The sequence below is a fragment of the Budorcas taxicolor genome, chromosome 15 (genome assembly GCF_023091745.1).
Source record: "Budorcas taxicolor isolate Tak-1 chromosome 15, Takin1.1, whole genome shotgun sequence".
NCBI classification, from domain to species: domain Eukaryota; kingdom Metazoa; phylum Chordata; class Mammalia; order Artiodactyla; family Bovidae; genus Budorcas; species Budorcas taxicolor.
Window position 1 is genome coordinate 19,754,207 of NC_068924.1, and position 21,340 is coordinate 19,775,546.

At 36.9% G+C, this 21,340-nt stretch overlaps 1 protein-coding gene across 1 annotated transcript in view; it reads right to left on the minus strand.

The window, feature by feature from the left end:
* RDX (radixin) overlaps window positions 1–21,340 on the minus strand; it is a 103,214-nt gene that overhangs the window by 26,665 nt on the left and 55,209 nt on the right. The window contains exons 11-12 of the mRNA XM_052652103.1: window positions 6,943–7,103; window positions 4,950–5,042 (exon numbers count right to left, since the gene is read on the minus strand). Of these exons, the coding sequence (XP_052508063.1) occupies window positions 4,950–5,042; window positions 6,943–7,103 (254 nt within the window). The remainder of the gene's footprint in view (window positions 1–4,949; window positions 5,043–6,942; window positions 7,104–21,340) is intronic.

Below are 21,340 nucleotides of genomic sequence, written 5' to 3' on the forward strand. Positions count from 1 at the left end.
ACCTGAAACCATAAAACTTTTCAAGAAAATATAGACAGTAAGTGCCTTGATATAGGTCTTGGTGATAAATTTTTGGATTTAACACCAAAAGCAAAAGCAATACAAAAACAAACAAACAAGTGGGACAACCTTAAACCAAAAGGCTTTGCAAAGCAATATATATATATATACACACATATATATATATATATACACACACATATATATCAAGAATATATATCAAGAAGAGGCAAGATACAAAATGGGAGAAAATATATGTGAATTACAGGTCTGATAAGGTGTTAATACCCAAAATATGTGAAGAATTCATACATCTCAACAGAAAAAAAAAACCCTAATAGTATTTTTTTTAAATGAGCAAATGATATAAACAGACATTTTTTTCTAAAGAAGACAGAGATGGCCAACAGGCACACGGAAAGATATTCAACTTCATTAATCATCAGGAAAATGCAAATCAAAACCACAATGAGATAACACATCATACCTGTAAGAATGGCTACTATCAAAAAGACAAGAAATAATTAGTGTTGGTAAGGATGTGGAAAAAAGGGAACACTTGTTCACCTTCACTGAATGTAAACTGGAGTAGCCACTGTGGAAAAGGGTATGAAGATCCCTTAAAAAATTTTAAAACAGAACTACTATATATAATCCAGCTATTCTACTTCTGAGTATTTATCCACAGGAACAAAATGCTAACTCAAAAAGATATATGCATCCCCTCAATATGTTCACTGCAGCTTTATTTACACAACAGCCAAGATAGGGAAGAAAACTAAGTGTCCAATATTGTATTGCTGTTCTTTCATCACTAAGTCGTGTCTGGCTCTTTGCAACCCCATGGACGGAAGCTTGCAAGATTCCTCACTCCTCTGTCTGTAGGAGTGTCCATGCAAGAATTACTGGAGTGGGTTGCCATTTCCTTCTCCAGGGTATCTTCCTGACCCAAGGATTAAACCCGAGTCTCCTGCATTGAGGGCAGATTCTTTATTGCTGAGCCACCACGGAAGTCCCCATACAATGCAAATATAAATATAAAGACATCCAAAATCTTAAGATATTGGATTTCCATCCAGTACACATATACAGTGGAATATTATTCAGCTATAAAAAGAAAATATTGCCATTTGCAACAACACAGATAGACCTTGAGGGTATTATGGCAAGTAACAGAAGTCAGACAGAGAAACCAAATTACCTCACTTATATATGGAATCAAAAAAATCAAAAAACACACAAAACAAAACAACTGAGCTTATGGATACAAAGAACAGACCAATGGTTACCAGAAACAAAAGTGGAAGAGGAATGGGAGAAGGGAATCAAAAAGTACAAACTCCCATGTATAGAATAAATGAGTCATGGGGATATAATGTACAGCATTATATGGACTAACATGGACTATAGTTAATAATTTACTCTATATTTCACAGTTGCTAAGAAAGCAAATCTTAAAAGTTTACATTACAAGATGAAAATTTCTGTAGCTATATGATGATGGATGTTAATAAGACTTACCATGATGATCATTTCACAACAGATACAAATACCGAACCATATTATACACCTGAAAATACATTATATGTCAATTATATCTAAATGGAAAACTTTTGAATATAGTCTAAGATGAGATGAAAACTGACTAAAATGGAACAGTATGTACAGCATGAGCTCACTCTGGACATACAACTGTACTGTTGTTGTTCAGTCACCAAGTCATGTCCAACTTTTTGCAACTCCATGGGCTGCAGCACACCAAGTTTCCCTGTCCCTCACTATCTCCCAGAGTTTGCCCAAGTTCATGTCCATTGCATCGGTGATACCATCCAACCATCTCATCCTCTGTCACCCTTTTCTCCTGCCTCCAATCTTTCCATGCATTCTGGGTCTTTTCCAGTGAGTTGGCTCTGTGCATCAGGTGGCCAAAATACTGGAGCTTCAGCTTCAGCATCAGTCCTTCCTATGAATATTCAGGGTTGATTTCCTCTAAGATTGACTGGCTTGATCTCCCTGCTGTCCAAGGGACTCTCAAGAGTCTTCTTCAGCATGACAGTGCAAAAGCATCAGAGTTCAAAAGCATTAATTCTTCAGCGATACCAATGTATATGTATACACATACATACATTCAATATGTCAGCAAATTTGGAAAACTCAGCAGTGGCCACAGGACTGGAAAAGGTCAGTTTTCATTACAATCCCAAAGAAGGGCAATGACAAAGAATGTATAAACTACCACACAATTGCACTCATTACACATGCTAGCAAAGTAATGCTCAAAATCCTTCAAGCAAGGCTTCAGCAGTACATGAACCAAGAACTTCCAGATGTACAAGCTGGGTTTCAAAAAGGCAGAGGAACTAGAGATCAAATTGCCAACATTAACTGGATCATGGAGAAAGCAAAAGAATTCCAGAAAAATATCTACTTCTGTTTCATTGACTACGCTAAAGCCTTTGATTGTGTGTATCATAACAAACTGAAAAATTCTTGGAGATGGGAATACCAGATCACCTTACCTGTCTACTGAGAAACCTGTACGCAGGACAAGAAGTTAGAACCACACATGGAACAACGGACTGGTTCAAAATTGAAAAAGGAGTACAACAAGGCTGTATACTGTCACCCTGCTTATTTTCACTTGTATGCAGCACATATCATGTGAAATGCCAGGCTGGATGAATCACAAGCTGGAATCAAGACTGCCAGAGAAATACCAACAACCTCAGATATGCAGATGACACCACTCTAATGGCAGAAAATGAGGAGGAACTAAAGAGCCTCATATAGAGGGTGAGAGAGGAGAGTGAAAGAGCCGGCTTAAAACTCAACATTCAAGAAACTAAGATCATGGCATCCAGTTCCATCACTTCATGGCAAACAGAAGGTGAAAAAATGGAAGCAGAGACAGAGTTTATTTTCTTGGGCTCCAAAATCCCTGGGGATGATGACTGCAGCCATGAAATTAAGATGCCTAGCTTTCTGGAAGGAGAGCTATGAGAAACCTAGACAGCATATTAAAAAACAGAGATATCATTTTGTCAACAAAGGTCTGTGTAATCAGTTATGATTTTTCCAGTAGCCATGTACAGATGTCAGAGTTGAACCATAAAGAAAGTTGACAGCTGTAGAACTGATGCTTTCAAATTGTGGTGCTGGAGAAGATCCTGCAAGTCCAGCAAGGAGATCAAACCTGAATATTCATTGCAAGGACTGATGCTGAAGCTCCAATACTCTGGGCACCTGATGGGAATAGCCAACTCATTGGAAAGCCCATGATGCTGGGAAAGAGCGAGGGCAGCAGAAGGGGACAGCACAGCATGAGATAGTTAGACAGCATCACCGATTCAATGGACATGAACTAAAGCAAATTCCCGGAGATAGGGGAGGGGAGAGAAGTCTAGCATGCTGGAGTCCATGGGGTTGCAAAGCACCGGGGCACAACTCAGTGACTCAACACCACCACCACACATATGCACATAGGAAAAGATCCTGGAAGGATATGCACTGCGATGTTAAAATACTGATCCTAGTTTGTGGGAATGTGATTTTTTTTTTTACATGCATTTTCTAATTTCTATAATTCACAGGATGTGTTTCTGTGATACATTATTTTTATAAGTTTATGTGTCCCTGAAGTTCATCAATCATTCCTAAGAGGGATACAATTCTAATAAAGGAAGAGTTAACATAAGTTAACAGTGCTTTCACTTTTGTGGAGTTCTATGTACATATATGGGCTTCCCACGTTGCCTGCCAATGCAGGAGATGTGAGTTCGATCTCTGAGTCTGGAAGATGCCCTGAAGAAGGAAACAGCAACCCACTCCAGTATTCTTGCCTGGAGAATCCCATGGACAGCGGAGCCTGGAAGGCTACCGTCCATGGGGTCACAAAAGAGTCAGACACGACTTAGCAACTAAACAACAACATGTACATATATACATAACTCTCAATATAAAAAACTCCCTTATGAAACCCAAAATGCTACAAAGAAAATTTAAGAGTGAAAGAAAACCATTTTAGCTAATAAGTACATGTTGTTGTAGAAAAGTCACAGAACTATATACCTTTGAGTGTAAAAAATAATTATTATAGTTTCATTTAAAAGTTTAAAGTCTGAATTAAATCCTCCTACCTTATATTCCCCACCCTTCCAAGTAAAGCCTAATTTTTCACATTTTTTGCCATTTCAGACAACAGTGGTTTCACATACTTAGGAACTCCGAAATCTCAGTATCATTTTGATTACATTCTTCTAATTCAACCTCAGAGCCAATCAATTGGTTGCCATGCCCCTTTGAGTCTATCAAAAAATGTCCTTCAACAATTCCTGTCCCTCTCTTTTCTCAATGCCACATCCTTAGTGAGTCATTAGCTCGTAAGTAATCCTGCCCACTATCGTAATCCATCCATCATTCTGACTGCTAAGATGTTTTTATAAAACCATGCTTCATCATGTTACAAATGTGTTTTGAAATCTTCAGAGCCCAAAGTCTACAGATACTTCCCAACATCTTTCCTCTGAGCAGGGCGTTTACTTAAAGCCTTTCACAGCTTAATGACTTCTCTAACTTTCTAGCCTCAACTCTCAAAGTTCCTGAAATCAGATTCTTCCTATGCTCAATCAATTCCTACAATCTGGAATGACTCTCTCTTCAGTCCCCATCTTTTCTACCCCCAAACTGAATGTCATTCAAGAGCCAGCTTAAACTTTAAGGGTGGGTGTCCCCAACACCTGCCTCATTCCTAAAGAAACTAACACTTCTGTGTTCTCAAAGTACTTATTAGCTTTTATCACTAGATTAATATTAAACTACAATATATACACATTCACACAGTGGTATCTCTTCCCCTCTAAATCATGACTGTATCTTAATCTCTATAAGTTCAGCATATGCTGGGTACAAAATAGGTGTTTGGTAAATGACAGTGATGAACAAATGATTACTTTGTGTTGCCACTCAGTAGCCTCCTCTTCCTTTTTCTTCTTGGCTTCCTCTAGAAGTGCAATCTTGGCAGTGAATTCGGCAAGTTCTGCTGCCTAAAATAAATGAAACAATTGCCAATACTAAAAAACATAATAGAGTTTCAATAATTTAAGTCAAAAAAGCTTTAATACACATAAACTGTTTTTTTCTTTTTTGGCCACGTCATGTGGCTTTTAAGATTTTAGTTTCCCCACCAAGGACAGAACCCACGCCCACTGCAGTGAAAGTGCAAAGTCCTAACCACTGGATTGCCAGGGAATTCCAACATGGACTCTTTTTATACGTTTCTTATAGAGCCTTCTATTTTTTTAAAAAAAGGAACTATTTCTTTAAGATCATAAAAATCTTATTTGTATTATAAGCTCATAAGGAGACAAAGTGAGACTTTTTTTATTATTCTATGTACACAAAGTTACTCCTGTTTTCATAGCAAGAACCTAGGAGCTACTTTTTAACTTTTGTCAATAAAATATTTGCTAATACTTACAGAAGGAAAAAAAAGAAAAAACTGTTTACATAATGCTTTTTATAGCACTTTGTCAAATAATCTCATTTGACTCCTTATTAGATGAAAGGGAGGGATCTGAGGCTCAGAAAGACCCAAAGACATACAGAAAGGAAATGCCTAAACCAATATTTAAATCCCAATTCTTCTAGGTGTCATGCATACTCATCATTTGCAGGTCTAGTAAATACACACACAAAAATCCAATCATGACCCATCTTATAGTTAACTTCTGATTATCTTATAAAATTTAGAATATACATAATGGCAATTTATCTAAAGCAAAACATGCCAGTAGCTTATATAAAATCTAAGGGATCAGAATCCTTTGTTAGCTACAAGCTCTATGTATCTTTTATGGTTTTATTTCTAGGTTTCTTTTTAAAAGAAGAAATAAACAGTTTAGGCTCATTTCCGAACTCTGTCATTAAGTTACTTGGATCTTTGGTTTGCTTTAAAGAAAGTATAATATACCCAATTTTACACAAGTTTTTTCTTTCTTTCTTTTCTTTTTTTCAGTTTCCATTATCTGAACTTATTTTCTTATTAGTCCTCATTGGCAAACAAAATTTTTACTGTTGATTTTGGGTACAACACACTTCTGGCAGTGGCTGCACAATATTGATCATTTATTTATTACAGTAAATAAATACTGCAACCTCCAAACTGTCTATTTTTACACTGATACTACCTTTATGATGACAGGTATTCCTCTGTCTGAATACAGAAAATGGTTCATTTACTTCATGGTTTTCATGTTTCTTTGTTGTGCTACTTACTGCTTTAAAATACATTCAAATAAAAAGGTATTTGAATGTATTTTAGGAGTTCATGTTTCGGCTTCCCTGGTGGCTCAGCTGGTAAAGAATCTACCTGCAATGAAGGAGATCTGGGTTCAATCCCAGGGCTGGGAAGATTCCCTGGAGAAAGGAATGGCTACCTACTCCAGTATTCTGGCCTGGAGAATTCCATGGACTGGATAGTCCATGAGATCATGAAGAGTCAGACACGACTGAGTGACTTTCACTTTCACAAAGATATGTCTTTGCAGTGAGTGCACATATACCATAGCCAGGAGAGCTGAAAACACATTTAACCAACACCTTTGTGTTCCGAGGGCTTTGTGTTCAGGTGGCTCAGTAATGAAGAGTCCACCTGACAGGCAGGAGACAAGGGAGATGTGCCAGTTCAACCCCTGGGTCAGGAAGATCCCTTGGAGGAGGAGATGGCAACCCACTCCAGTATTCTTGCCTAGAGAATCCCATAGACAGGGGAGCCAGGCAGGTTATAGTCCAAAGGGTCGCAAAGAGCTGGACATGATTGAGCTACTGAGCATGGGACGATGCATTTGTGTTCAGAGAATATACAGTCTGAAACTGTGGGACAGATTTTATCCATGCTTTTGCCTGAATTTTTCTTTTTCCCCAATAGAACTCAGGTCCCCTTACCAGCTGCTCCTGATTCTTCATCTGGTCGGCAGCCTGTTTCGCTAGAGCAGACTTGGCCTCTTCAGCAGCTCGACGCTCCTTTTCAAGCCTTTCTGCCTCTTCTTTGGCTCGTTTTCGTTCCTGGTCCAATTCTAGAGCTTTTCGAGTCTGTTCTTCCAGTTCTGTCAAATGTATGTATCCCCCAAAGCAATGATTAATTCTAATTTTCTCATTATGAAAAGAAGCTGAAACAGTAGCAAGGAATATAATCTGTAAAGTTTTTAAAAATTAGCACATCTTTAAATGAACATACACCTCGTTTTTAACTTGAAAAAGGCCTAATACATTTTAAAACTATATTTACACTCCAAAAATGCAAAGAAATGAAAATTCTTTATAACTCAAGTTCTATCCTAACTCTAGAAACCTATTCTTTATTTCATTTTTAAAAAATATTCTCTCCAAAAGAGAACCCTCCTACACTGTTGGTGGGAATGTAAAAACTGGTACAGCTACTATGGAGAACAGTATGGAAGTTTCTCAAAAAACTAAAAATAGAACTATCATATGACCCAAAAATCCCACTCCTGGGCATATGCCAAGAGAAAGCCATAATTTAAAAATATATATGCCCCCCAATGTTTGCTGCAGCACTATTTACAACAGCCAAGACACAGAAGCAACCTAAATGTCCACAGACAAAGGAATGGATAGAGAAGATGTGGTACGTACATACAATGAAATATTACTTGGCCATCAAAAGAACAAAATAATACCATCTGCAGCAATATGGTGGACCAGAGATTGTCAGACTGAGTGAAGTAAGTCAGAGAAAAACAAATATCATATGATATTGCTTATATGTGGAATCTAAACAAAAGGGTACAAACAAACATATTTACAAAACAGAAGTAAAGTCACAGATGTAGAAAACAAACTTATGGTTACCAGGGGTTGGGGGTGGAGGGAGGTATTGGGACTGACATACATACACTATTATATGTAAAACAGATAAATAAGAACTTGCTGTATAGCACAGGGTACTCAATTCAATACTGTGTAATGGACTATATGTTAAAAGAATCTTAAAGAAAAAAAAGAGGGGATATATGTATAACTGATTCACTCTGCAATACACCTAAAACTAACATAACACTGTAAATCAATTACAATTCAATGAAAATTCCAAAAAAAATGCTCTCTCCAGACTTTTTTGAGAAAAGATATATCGCTCTTTTGAAGTTTTTATTTCGTTCATGCTGGGTACTCGTGGCGTGTGGGCTTCCTCGAGTTGCAGCACAGGAGCCTACAGGACTTGGGCTCAGGAGTTGTGGTGCTCAGGCTCTCTAGCTGTGGCGTCCAGGTTTAGCTGCCTCGTGGCAAGTGGGATCTTAGTTCCCTAACCAGGGATCGAATCCATGTCCCCTACATTGGAAGGCAGATTCTATGCTTTACCACTGGACCAACAAAGAAGTTCCCTCTCCAAAGTTTTGACCAAACAAACTGTATCTATTTTTAAAAATCTATAAAATAGCACACTTTAAAACTTGTGGAAATTTTTACTTATCTAAACTAAGTATTAGATAAGTAAACCCAAGACATTAAGACTGAAAACAATACTTAATGACTCAAATAGAAATTGTGATGTAGACTGTATGAATTCCTGAAAATTTTGAATTATTAGTACACATCCATTCCTCAAGCAGGAAGATAAGAAACTAGCATTTGGTGATGAATGAGATGAATTTTAATCCTTAAGTATACAGATCATAAAGTTAATTCTCTTATTCTAACGAGCTGAGTGAGAAAGGAAAATATTACTAGCATAAAGCCAAGAGTTTAAATCAATTTGAAAGTACTAATTTTAAATATTATTCTGACAATCTATGTTAAGTAGCAAGGACATCTGTGACAGAAGACAAGAGAATGTCGTCTATGAAGATGGGTGCAATGTCCTACAAAGGATGACTCTCCCATTCTGTATACTTTAGAAAAGAGGGAAACCTAAAAATCTATAAGTCAAAAGGTATGAAATCTAACTGTCACATACAAATCACCTTACTGTTCTTATGTTTGCTGTTTTTGGTCAGAACTAATTTAAGTAACTACAGTTAAGACTTGGGAGAAAGCAATGGCACCCCACTCCAGTACTCTTGCCTGGAAAATCCCATGGATGGAGGAGCCTGGTAGGCTGCAGTCCACGGGGTCACTAAGAGTCAGATTCGACTGAGCAACTTCACTTTCACTTTTCACTTTTCGCTTTCATGCATTGGAGAAGGAAATGGCAACCCACTCCAGTGTTCTTGCCTGGAGAATCCCAGGGATGGGGGGGCCTGGTAGGCTGCTGTCTACGGGGTCGCACAGAGTTGGACACAACTGAAGTGACTTAGCAGCAGCAGTAGCAGTTAAGACTTGGAAGGGTTTGAGAAGACTGGGAAGAAAAATGACTTTAAACTCTAAAGTGAAAAATTCTATGTGGCTATTTGGCTATAAAGATGAAATGTATGTAAAAAAGGATGTTACTGAAGCTAAAGTCTAGAATTAATTCATTTTAGTATTTGTCTTCTAAAACTTAGACATCAGAGCTAGCTAACCTCTCTATTATAATATTCTATCTGGTTGACTGACATAAAATAAAGCTTACAAAGTTCATGACTTTATCCTTCTTCTAAAAAAGTAAACAAATAATTAGAAAAGTTTACAAATGAAAACAAAGCTTTCTCTCATAATAAAAATTCTTTCTGTACTATGATATAATAATGAAAAATAAGTCTGGGTTACAAAGTTAACTTTCAAAATAAATATTTCCCAGTATTCTTTATTTTCTATCAGTTTTTTTTTTTTTGTAGTAAGTATTAATTTGAGGAACAGGAGATAAAGCAATGATTGCTTTGTGGTATATTAAGAATTACACAGATGTCTAATTTTTTAAACGTTGAGAAATTAACTGAAAACTTCAAATCTACTCTAGCCTCTTCTAGAAAGTAAGATTTTGAAATGCCATACATCTCACAAAGATCCTCCTGCTTTCCCCTCCAGTGAACTGTAATTTGTAAACTACAACTCAGTGATCAAACCCAACCCAATATCTTGGTTTTGTAAATAAAGTTTTACTGGAACTCACACCCTCACTCATTTAGGTATTCTATATGACTGCTTTCATGCTGCAGTGGAAGAGTTGAAAGCTGTAACAGATCATGTGGCCTGCAAAGCCTGAAATATTTACTATCCAACCCTTTATAGAAGGAGTTTGTGAACCCATGAATTAGAATATTTTAGGAATTCCCTGGCAGTCCAACAGCTAGGGCTCAGTGCTTTAACTGCCGTGGCCCCAGGTTCAAGCCCTGGTGGAGGGAACTAGGATCCCGCTGGCCACGTGACACAGCCAAAAAAAAAGAGAATATTTCTATGAAACAAACATCCCTCCAGACCTTGGGTCAAGTTAGAAGTGCTTGAGGAGAAGGATTAGATAGGGAAAGTGAAAAACATCAATGTTTTTACCCATCTGGGTCATAAAAATCTAGAACCTACAATTTTTGAGGATCTGGCAAGTGGGAAGCCAAGGAATCTGGCTTCTTTTAGAATCTCAGCTCTTTCAGGATGAAGGGGGAAAGTTCCCAGAATAAATTGTTTCTCTCACTAATAGTACACAGCATACTGATGTAGATGGTTACGGAAGTTAAATTAGGAGTAGACCAGGAAAGTTATTCTAAGTTCAAGCTAATAAAATTTGTGAAAGTTTCTCTTCTTAACCAGGTTTGAATACAAGTACCACTTGATTTTGACAAATCTAAGACTTTACAAGCCAAATGATCTCTAATGTTACCCCAAGGGCAAAGATGGGAAACTATAAAGTTGCAACAGTTATAAGTAAAAAATATATTAATTAAAAAAAAATCTCAGAAGGAGTATATATATATATTTTCTTCCTCTTTCCAGTCTAGGGCAATAGTTTATTTTTACACTGGAGAAAGAACTAATACTATTGATATTATAAAACAAAAGCAAAAGTCTTATTATTAAAATTCTTAGAAATCACAGAAAAAGAGTATGATCATAAATTACTCGCTGAAAAAGCAATTTTAAAGTATCTGTACTACATCTACACAATGAAGTATTGTGTTATTGTAAAAAAGTAAGGAAGATATCTTTGAATACATATGGACATTCAAGATTACGTTAATTGAAAACAGCAAGGTGCAATCTGTTTAAGAAACAAGTGGCGAGAAAAGCATATCTTTGTGTGTATATCATGTGCTTGCTTATTTTATATTTAAAAAATGGTATATAATAGTCCTAGCAGAGTGGAATAAAGGCAGAGCCTGCAATATTCTATCAAGCTGAGAAAACAGAGATCTAGACCCTGAAACTGCAAAAGCATCCAAGACTTGAAAGGACAAGATCCTGAAAAGAAATAAATAGAAAAGTCTCAAAATCTGTGTGTTATTTCCCCTCAAGATATTTGCCAACTCCTAAAATGTACACATATGGGCTCAAATACTACAGAAACAAGTAAAAAGTAGCTGTAAGAGTGCAAAGAGCTGATCTGAGAGATTAACACTCTCTTGCAGTTTGGGAATCAAAGGCTGGATTCAAGGCCCTTTAAGATCATAGAACTGTCTTTCAGATGATGCCTCCAAATGGCTACAGACTAGCAGTAAAACTAGAAAAAGACCAACCTTAACAAAGCCTGAAACCCAGCACAACTCCCTCAAGGTGATCTGCACATATTCTGCCTGTCACAAGAAAATTAAACCCTCGCTAAAAAAAAATGTAGGCCTTTCTTGGTGGCTCAGATGGTAAAGAATATGCCAGCAGTGCAGGAGACCTGGGTTCAATCCCTGGGTTGAGAAGATCCCCTGGAAAAGGGAATGGCAACCCACTTCAGTATTCTTGCCTGGAGAATCCCATGGAGGAGCCTGATGGGCTACAGTCCATCAGGTTGCAAAGAGTCAGATACAACTGAGTAACACCACTTCCCTCCCTCACCAGCCCTGAAGGAAAATAACACCATCTAAAGTCTCTATAACTTTTTCACATACAGTGTCATGCATCTAATCAAAACTACCAGGCATACCAGATAGGACCAAACGAGGCCCTTTAAAATCCCCTCCTCCACCCTAAAAAGGGAAAACAGACTACAGAATAGACCCATAAATTAGCTAGACATTGGAGATAACAAGCAAGGTCATTAAAAGAACTATGACTGATACTGCTTATCTAGGAGAACCTGGAAAAAAAGCAAAGCATGAGGAAAATTTCAAAAGCCAGACAAACACTGGCAATAATGCAGAAATGGATTTTCAGAAGTCCAAAAAACCCTCTGCAAAGATGCCAAGGGCCAGAGTCCCATTTGTAACTATAAAAGTTCAACTTACCAACCTTTTTCTTATGACTATGAATATAGTCTTTCCTTTACTACCTTCCAGAAACTCCATACCACCTTTACCTTTAGGCTCACCATCTACAATTGCTAAAGACAACCAGCTAAACACTCAGCTCTTTGACAGAGACTAAACACACTGCTAATTTTATTTTAGCAAAACAGTGAGCCACACACTAGAATCATGCATTAAAGGAGAAAAAAGAAGCCATCTCGAAAAAGATAAAACATTTATAGCCACCAAACAAACAGCAGAACTTTAAATGTGAAGAGTGTGTTAAGCTCCTCCTGTGCCTGAAAATAAAACATTAAAGGAAGAAAATCTGAAAGAAAGAAAAAAAAATGTACACACACACACAGGAGCAGTGGTGGAGAACTTAACAGAAAAGCATGATTATAAGTGCCAACTTAGAAGATAAATCAGAGTTATGGAGCTTTCATCACATCCAAAAACTGTTATCACATCCTCAAGCCACAGAAGTTTGCAGCAAAAACATTTTAACAGCTGATCTTCCTCTCCTGGAGTTTCCATTTCCAGAATATCTTCTCCAGGAGCTCTCTCTTCAAAAAAGTACTGCGAGTAACTAGAATAGGAAGTCACAGAGATTGGAGGAAAGGAACAGTTAATATAGCAAAGAGAAAACTACCAACCTAGGAATGAACCAGGATGTGCATCACCTCACAATACCTTGGGAGGAGAGGGTTTATTCTGTGAAACAGCAGCATATTCAGATTGTTGACTTAAATGGAAGAGCCTAATCTTGGCAGATATTAAACTCTTCTGTAGACATTAGATGTCTTCTTATAAACTAAATGGCTCTCTAATAATGTTTTTCAAGTAATTAATATTTTCCATTTCTCAACCTCAGGATTATAAAAGTATATAACATATAACCATTAACAACTAATACCATAAAAGATTAAAGGTAAAGTAACATGGCAGCCCAAGAGTCACCTTACTTTGAAACATGCTTCCTACCATTTTACTGTATACCTATGACTTATTTATGAGACACATCAGTTAAAAATCTTTTTAGATACAACTAGTAAATGAACTCTGTGGCACTGGCAGTTCAACAGGCAAACTAGTAGGTGGAACAAAGTCTAGCAATAGATTTATACATAGAGACTTCTGGATTTGTGACAAAGGTGATGTTATGTACGGTACAAAGTCTTAGCAATAAATGGATCTGGGTCAGTTAGAAATACATGTGGGTAAAAAATAAACCTTGACCCTTACAAAAGTCACATATATGGACTATGGACCGAAATGTGAAAGGTAAAACAAAATTTCTAGAAATAGTAAAGAACAGTAAAGAATAACACATTCATAATCATAAGGAAAAAGAGTTATAAACAGAGCTTAAAGTTGACTGTCTTTTCATGAAAAGACACCAACCATTAAGAGAGTAAAAAGGTATACCATGGAGAGATTTTTTTTTAAAATAATACATGTAAAGATTTCCTTTACATGATTAATAGGATCAATAGATCAATAGGAAAGAGAAGAAAATTCAATGTTCTTTTCTTGAATGGGCAAAACAAGTGAAAAGGCACTTCAGAGAGAGCTACAAGGATTTGCTAAGGTACTCAGTCATCAGTCATCAAGGAAATACATTGTACTAACTGTATTCACTAGAATGGCTAAACAAACAAAAAAGAAATCCTGACAATAACGAGTGGGGGATGTAACGATGAAGATGTAGAGCACTGGGAGGAATGAAAATTGACACAACCACTTTGGGAAACTGATGGCAGTATCTACAATAGCTCTGTACAGCTGTGATCCTGCAGTTCCACTCACAGTTCCAGGTGTGTACACTCAACAAATTAGTGGGTAAGTACACCAACTACTATTTTCAAGAATGCTCATAGCAGCCTGATTTTATAATAGCTTCAAACAGGAAATATCCCCAATGTCTATCACCAGTAGAATGGATAAACAGGTAAATACGTGCAGTCAAATATTACACAATAATGTAAAAAAAAAAAAACTACAGCTATCTGCGTAAGTCTGAGCAAAAAGTAGCCAAAAATAAGTACACATGAATTTCTATGTGTTCAAACACAGGCAAGATGATTCTAAGACATTGTGCCAAAAACTCAACTAATAACAGCCCAAAATAAATAATAAATTGGACTTTATCCAAATTTAAAACCAAGGAATACCATCAACAAAATGAAAAGATTACCCACAGGAGAAAACATTTGCATATTATATATGTGATGTAAATATGAGATTTACACAGAAATTTTTAAAAGGTCTTCTACCTCAACAACAAAAAGACTTGATTTGCAGAGAAAATCTGAAAATACATTTTTTCCAAAGAGATAATAAGGATATGGAAACATGCTCAACATCATTAGCCATTAGGAAAACGCAAATCAAAACCACAATGAGACAGCACATCACTGCCATTTATGATGACTATAATCCAAAAGACAAACACTGTCAAGTGCTGGTGAGAATGTGGAGAACACATGTCTTGCTGGTAGGAATGTTAATGGCAAACAACAGTTATCTTAGAAATCAGATGGGCAAGTCCTCAAAAAGTTAAACATATGGCCCAGCAACTCCACTCTCAGGCTTACAGCAAAAAGAAGTGAACACATATGGATACACAGTAACCTGTATGCAAATGTTTACAGCAGCATATTCACAACAGTCAAAGGGTAGAAACAACCCACAAGTTCAACAACTGATGAAAAAGTAAAATGTAGCATCATATGCATAGAATATTATTCAGCAATGAAGTCCTTCAAAGATGCTAAAACAGGATGAAACTTGCAAACATTATGCTCAGCACAAGTCACAACAGACCATGCTTTGCATGACTGCATTTATGTGAAATGTCCAGGACAGCAAAGTCTATAGAGATAAAAAATTAAATTAGTAACTGCCCAGGTATGGGGGGTGGGGAAGCAGGGAGAAATGGGAATAAATGGGAGTGACTGCTAACAGGTATGGGACTTCTTTCAGGGGTGATGAAATTGTTCTAAAATCTTGGTGACAGCTGCATTAACTCCTGTGAATAATACTAAAACCTATCACTTCATACACTTCAAACGGTTGTGTGGTATGTAAACTGTATCTCAACAAAGCTACTAGAAAAAAAAATAAGACTAAACTTCATGATGATATAAATCAGAAAGATATCTCACATTTGGGATGAAAAACTGACTTGGAAGAGACACAAGAGGGGGTTCCCTGAGGGCAGGTAATGTTTATCTTGTTTTGGGCAGTTACAAAAATAAATTCATTTAATAAAAATTCACTGAGCCTTACATCTAAGAGGTATGCACATTATTATACCTATGAAAAAATTTCAACAAAAAATTTTTACTGTAACTGTATTTAAAAAAACATCAGTAAATTATTTACTTCCATTTTAGAAGTTAGGAACCTAAGAAAATTTAGAGGCTAAAAATGACTTGCTTATGGTCATACTGTAAATTAATATCTGAATTAAAGCTTGACTTCTATTTGTAAACAATGCATACATAAACCCCCTTCTGCTCACAACTATTACTTTTATCACATTACCCTGTTTATCTCCTTCACAGCACTTAGAACTACATAAAATGATTTTTATTATGTTACATTTATTACTGTCTTTCCTCAATAAACTGTAAGCTACACAAGTGTCGGGATCTTATATGTTCAATACTATATCCCTAACAGCCAGAAAATGGCCTAGAACAGTACTGGGTGCTTAACAAGTTGTCATTGCTACTCAGTAGCTCAATCGTGCCCAACTCTTTGCAACCCCCTGAACTGTAGCCCTGAAGGCTTCTCTGTCCATCACCAACTCCTGGAGCTTGCTCAAACTCATGTTCATTGAGTCAATGATGCCATCCAATCATCTCTGTCGTCTACTTCTCCTCCTGCCTTCAATCTTTCCCGGCATCAGGGTCTTTTCTATTGAGTCGGCTCTTTGCATAAGGTGGTCAAGTACTGGAGTGTCAGCTTCAGCATCACTCCTTCCAATGAATATTCAGGACTGATTTCCTTTAGGATGGAACAGTTGGGTATCCCTGCAGTCCAAAGGACTCTCAAGAGTCTTCTCCAACATCACAGTTCAAAAGCATCAATTCTTTGGCACTCAGCCTTCTTTACTGTCCAACTCTCACATGCACACATGACTACTGGAAAAAACACAGCTTTGACTAGATCGAACTTTGTCTGCCAAGTAATCTGTTTTTTAATATGCTGTCTAAATTTGTCATAGCTTTTCTTCCAAGGAGCAAGCACCTTTTAATTTCATGGCTGCAGTCACCATCTGCTGTGATTTTGAAGCCCAAGAAAATAAAGTCTGTCACCGTTTCCATTGTTTCCCCATCTATTTGACATGAAGTGATGGGACCAGATGCCATGATCTTTGTTTTTTGAATGTTGAGTCTTCAGCCAGCTTTTCACTCTCCTCTTTCAACTTCATCAAGAGAGTCTTTAATTCCACTTCGCTTTCTGCCATAAGGGTGGTGTCATCTGCATATCTGAGGTTATTGATTATTTCTCCCGGCAATTTTGATTCCAGCTTGTGCTTCATCCAGCCCAGCATTTCGCATGATATACTCTGTATAGAAGTTTAGTAAGCAGGGTGACAATATACAGCCTTGATGTACTCCTTTCCCAATTTGGAACTAGTCTGTGGTTCCATGCTTCTTGACCTGCATACAGGTTTCTCAGGAGGAAGGTAAGGTCGTCTGGTATTCCCATCTCTTTGAAGTATTTTCCACAGTTTCTTGTGATCCATACAGTCAAAGGCTTTAGCACAGTCAATGAACTAGATGTTTTTCTGGAATTTTCTTGCTTTTTCAATGATCCAGTGGATGTTGGTAATTTGATCTCTGGTTCCTCTGCCTTTTCTAAAGCTAGCTCAAACATCTGGAATTTCTCAGTTCACATGATGTTGAAGCCTAGCCTGGAGAATTTTAAGCATTACTTTGCATGGGTGAAATGAGTGGTGCAATTGTGTGGTAGTATGAACATTCTTTGGCAATGCCTTTCTTTTGGATTGGAATGAAAACTGACCTCTTCCAGTCCTGTGGCCACTGCTGAGTTTTCCAAATTTGCTGGCCTATTGAGTACAGCACTTTAACAGCATCATCTTTTAGGATCTGAAATAGCTCAGCTGGAATTTCATCACCTCCACTAGCTTTGTTCATAGTGATGCTTCCTAAGGCTCACTTGACTTCGCACTCAAGGATGACTGGACTTCACACTTTGGCTCCAGGTAACTGATGACACCATCATGGTTATGTGGGTGATTATCCAGAATGAAATCACTATACCCCTAACTCTTTCCTATGGCTTGTTTTTTGTGAAAGTGGAAATTCATTTTGAAATGTGGTATTTTTTTAGAACAGAAACTAAATTCAAGTTTGGCTGTCATATCTCAAATACAGTTACCAATGTTATCTTAAAAATAGTTAAAGAATGACAAAGGAAGCTAAATAATCTAACAATAATGAATATGGCAATGCAAACTGTTAGCATGATTCTGTTTAATTATTTGTGACATTTCAAATTTCAAATAGTACCATCAATATCAAATTTTTAAGAAAACGACAATAATGAAATACGTTTCTTTTCAAACAAAAAATTACTGGTTTATCTACTAAATATCATGATTTAGAAATGGTTAGAGCTACTTATCATTTGAATGAGAACTTAGCATAAATTACAAGACAACTGATGCAGAGTTTAGGACAGCCTGGAAAAGCTTTATTATTAGGAAAAAAAAAAAAAAGAGGAAACAAGCAAAACTGGATGTCCTTCACCTTAAGATGACTGATTTGAAACTGTCTTGACAAGGATGCTCTATATTTTTTCTTGCATTCTATCTTCCTTATATTCTTTAGTGTTCACTTACTTAAGTACTTGTCTGTATGTAAATCAGCAATATTTTTATCACACATCTAAATAAATAAGATTGAAAGATTTAGTAAATAGCTATTCTCTCAGAAAAGTTATTATATAAATGAAAAGCTGCTATCCTTCAATCTTCTCTTTAAAATCAAAGCAGTATCATAAATTTCTTTAAACTTTCCTTCTATAAAAAACACTTTAGTACATTCTAGCTTTTTCCCCAAGATTCTTCCTCTAATATAAATATTGTTTACAGTCTTCACATAGCACTTAGCACATGTTATCTAACTGTATTAAAATTTTTATGTATCCATCTCATTTCTATCAAGCACACAGGCTTCACTCCCATGAACACTATGTATCTGTCTGTCTAAAATTCAGCACAAAGTTGGCACATCGTGAATATCTGCTTTAATTGATGAAAAACCACCTGGAGTGGGTGAAACTCGTACAGTTTGTGTCCAACTCTTTGTGCCCCCATGGACTTCTTCAGGCCAGAATACTGGAATGGGTAGCCATTCCCTTCTCCAGGGATCTTCCCAACCCAGAGATCGAACCCAGGTCTCTCACATTGCAGGAGGATTCTTTACCAGATGAGCCACCAGGGGAGCCCAAGAGTGGTATAAACAGCATCAAGTCGGAATTCAGGAAACAAGTTTTACCGTTGCGCTATGGCCTGCAAACAAGTCTCTTTACTACCTTGAGGTTTCAAACTAAACAGTTTCTAGGTCTCTTACAGCTCTGAGAAGTATGGTTCCTCATGAGTCAGAGTAAAACCCAGGGCTTTTAAAAATCTATTTCTTCTCTTAGAAATATTATTTCCAATCATCTTACAATTTGTACATTTATAACAATCTTTGTGACTTCCTCCTTTAGCTACCCATCTGGGCAAATTATTCTACCCACTGCTCAAGAGCATCATCCCACCATCAGCTGATGCAAGGAGCAAAAATAAACCTTAAATAAGACTGATAGCTATTTTCAACAGAACTGAATGTCTGATTCTACTAGTCATCAGGAAAGCAAGTACTACCTCTTAAGAAGGAACACAGTATTTTATTTTGCTCAGTATCTTTTTTGTCTATTCTAGAGTTATTTTAAATTCCATATATATTTGTCAGTATACTGAATTGGTGTTTTTCTTTCTGGCTTACTTCACTCTGCATAATCGGCTCCAGTTTCATCCATCTCATTAGAACTGATTCAAATGTATTCTTTTTAATGGCTGAGTAATACTCCATTGTGTATATGTAACACAGCTTTCTTATCCATTCATCTGCTGATGGACATCTAGGTTGTTTCCATGTCCTGGCTATTATAAACAGTGCTGCAATGAATTTAGAAAGATGGTAATGATGACCCTGTATGCGAGACAGCAAAAGAGACACAGATGTATAGAATGGACTTTTGGACTGTGAGGGAGAGGGAAAGGGTGGGATGATTTGGGAGAATGGCATTGAAACATGTATACTATCATGTAAGAAATGAAGTGCCAGTCTATGTTCGATACAGGATACAGGATGCTTGGGGCTGGTGCATGGGGATGATCCAGAGAGATGATGTGGGGTGGGAGGTGGGAGGGGGATTCAGGATTGGGAGCTTGTATACACCCATGGTGGATTCGTGTCAATGTATGGCAAAACCAATACAGTATTGTAAAGTAAGATAAAGTAAAAATTAAAAAATTAAAAAACTAACTAAATAAATAAAAATAAAGTTACTTTATATAAACCACACTTGCTAAATATAAATGTAGCCCTTCTAAACATACATTGTAGTTGGGACTTCCCTGGTGGTCCAGTGGTTAAGAATCTGAATTGCAACTCAGGGAATGCCAGTTCAATCCCTGGTTGGGGAACTAAGATCCCACACGCCATGTAACACAACTACAGTCTATGCACCACAAAAAAAGATTCCGCATGACAAAGTGAAGATACTGCATTCTCAAAGCGAAGACCTGACACAGCCAAATAAAAATGATATTAAAATAATAAAACATTAATATAATGTAACATTTTGATTACCTACTGTCTAGGAAGTAGGTTCTTTCAAACATGTTACCAAAAACAAACAAAACATGGCTACATATTTAATATACTGAATATACTTGTGTATTTTTTAACATACTGAAACTAGAGACTGAGTTCTAGAAGAGTTTAAATAATCAGAATAGTTTAAAACGCCTTAAATTACCTAGATGCCTTAAAGTACTCAAATATCCATAAAGAGATTTTATTTAAATGCCAGAAAGCACTGAAAATGTATTTCTGCGTATGGAACCCTGGAGAGCCCAAAGAAAAAAATTAACACATACAGTCATTTGTAATGTATAATAAAAGTACATATAAAAATATTTGAGTACTACAGAAAATGAAAAACAAATATATGAGCACTGGATACATGAATGTGCCTTAAAAATGTTTATGATTTAATTCCACTAAGTATTAAATTGGCAATTAAATGGAATTAGGTCTATATATATTCAAATCCTGAAAGATGATGCTGTGAAAGTGCTGCAATCAATAAGCCAGAAAATTTGGAAAACTCAGTAGTGGCCACAGGACTGGAAAAGGTCAGTTTCATCCCAATCCCAAAGAAAGGCAACGTCAAAGAATGCTCAAACTACTGCACAATTGCACTCATCTCACACACTAGTAAAATGATGCTTAAAATTCTCCAAGCCAGGCTTCAGCAATAAGTGAACCGTGAACTTCAGGATGTTCAACCTGGTTTTAAAGGCAGCAAAACCAGAGATCAAATTGCTAACATCTGCTGGATCATCGAAAAAGGAAGAGAGTTCCAGAAAAACATCTATTTCTGCTTTACTGACTATGCCAAAGCCTTTGACTGTGTGGATCACAAAAACTGTATAAAATTCTGAAAGAGATGGGAATATCAGACCACCTGACCTGCCTCTTGAGAAACCTGTATTCAGGTCAGGAAGCAACAGTTAGAACTGGACATGGAACAACAGACTGGTTCCAAATAGGAAAAAGAGTATGTCAAGGCTGTATATTGTCACCCTGCTTGTTTAACTTCTATGCAAGTACATCATGAGAAACGCTGGACTGGAGGAAGCACAAGTTGGCATCAAGACTGCCGGAAGAAATATCAATAACCTCAGATATGCAGATGACACCACCCTTATAGCAGAAAGTGAAGAACTA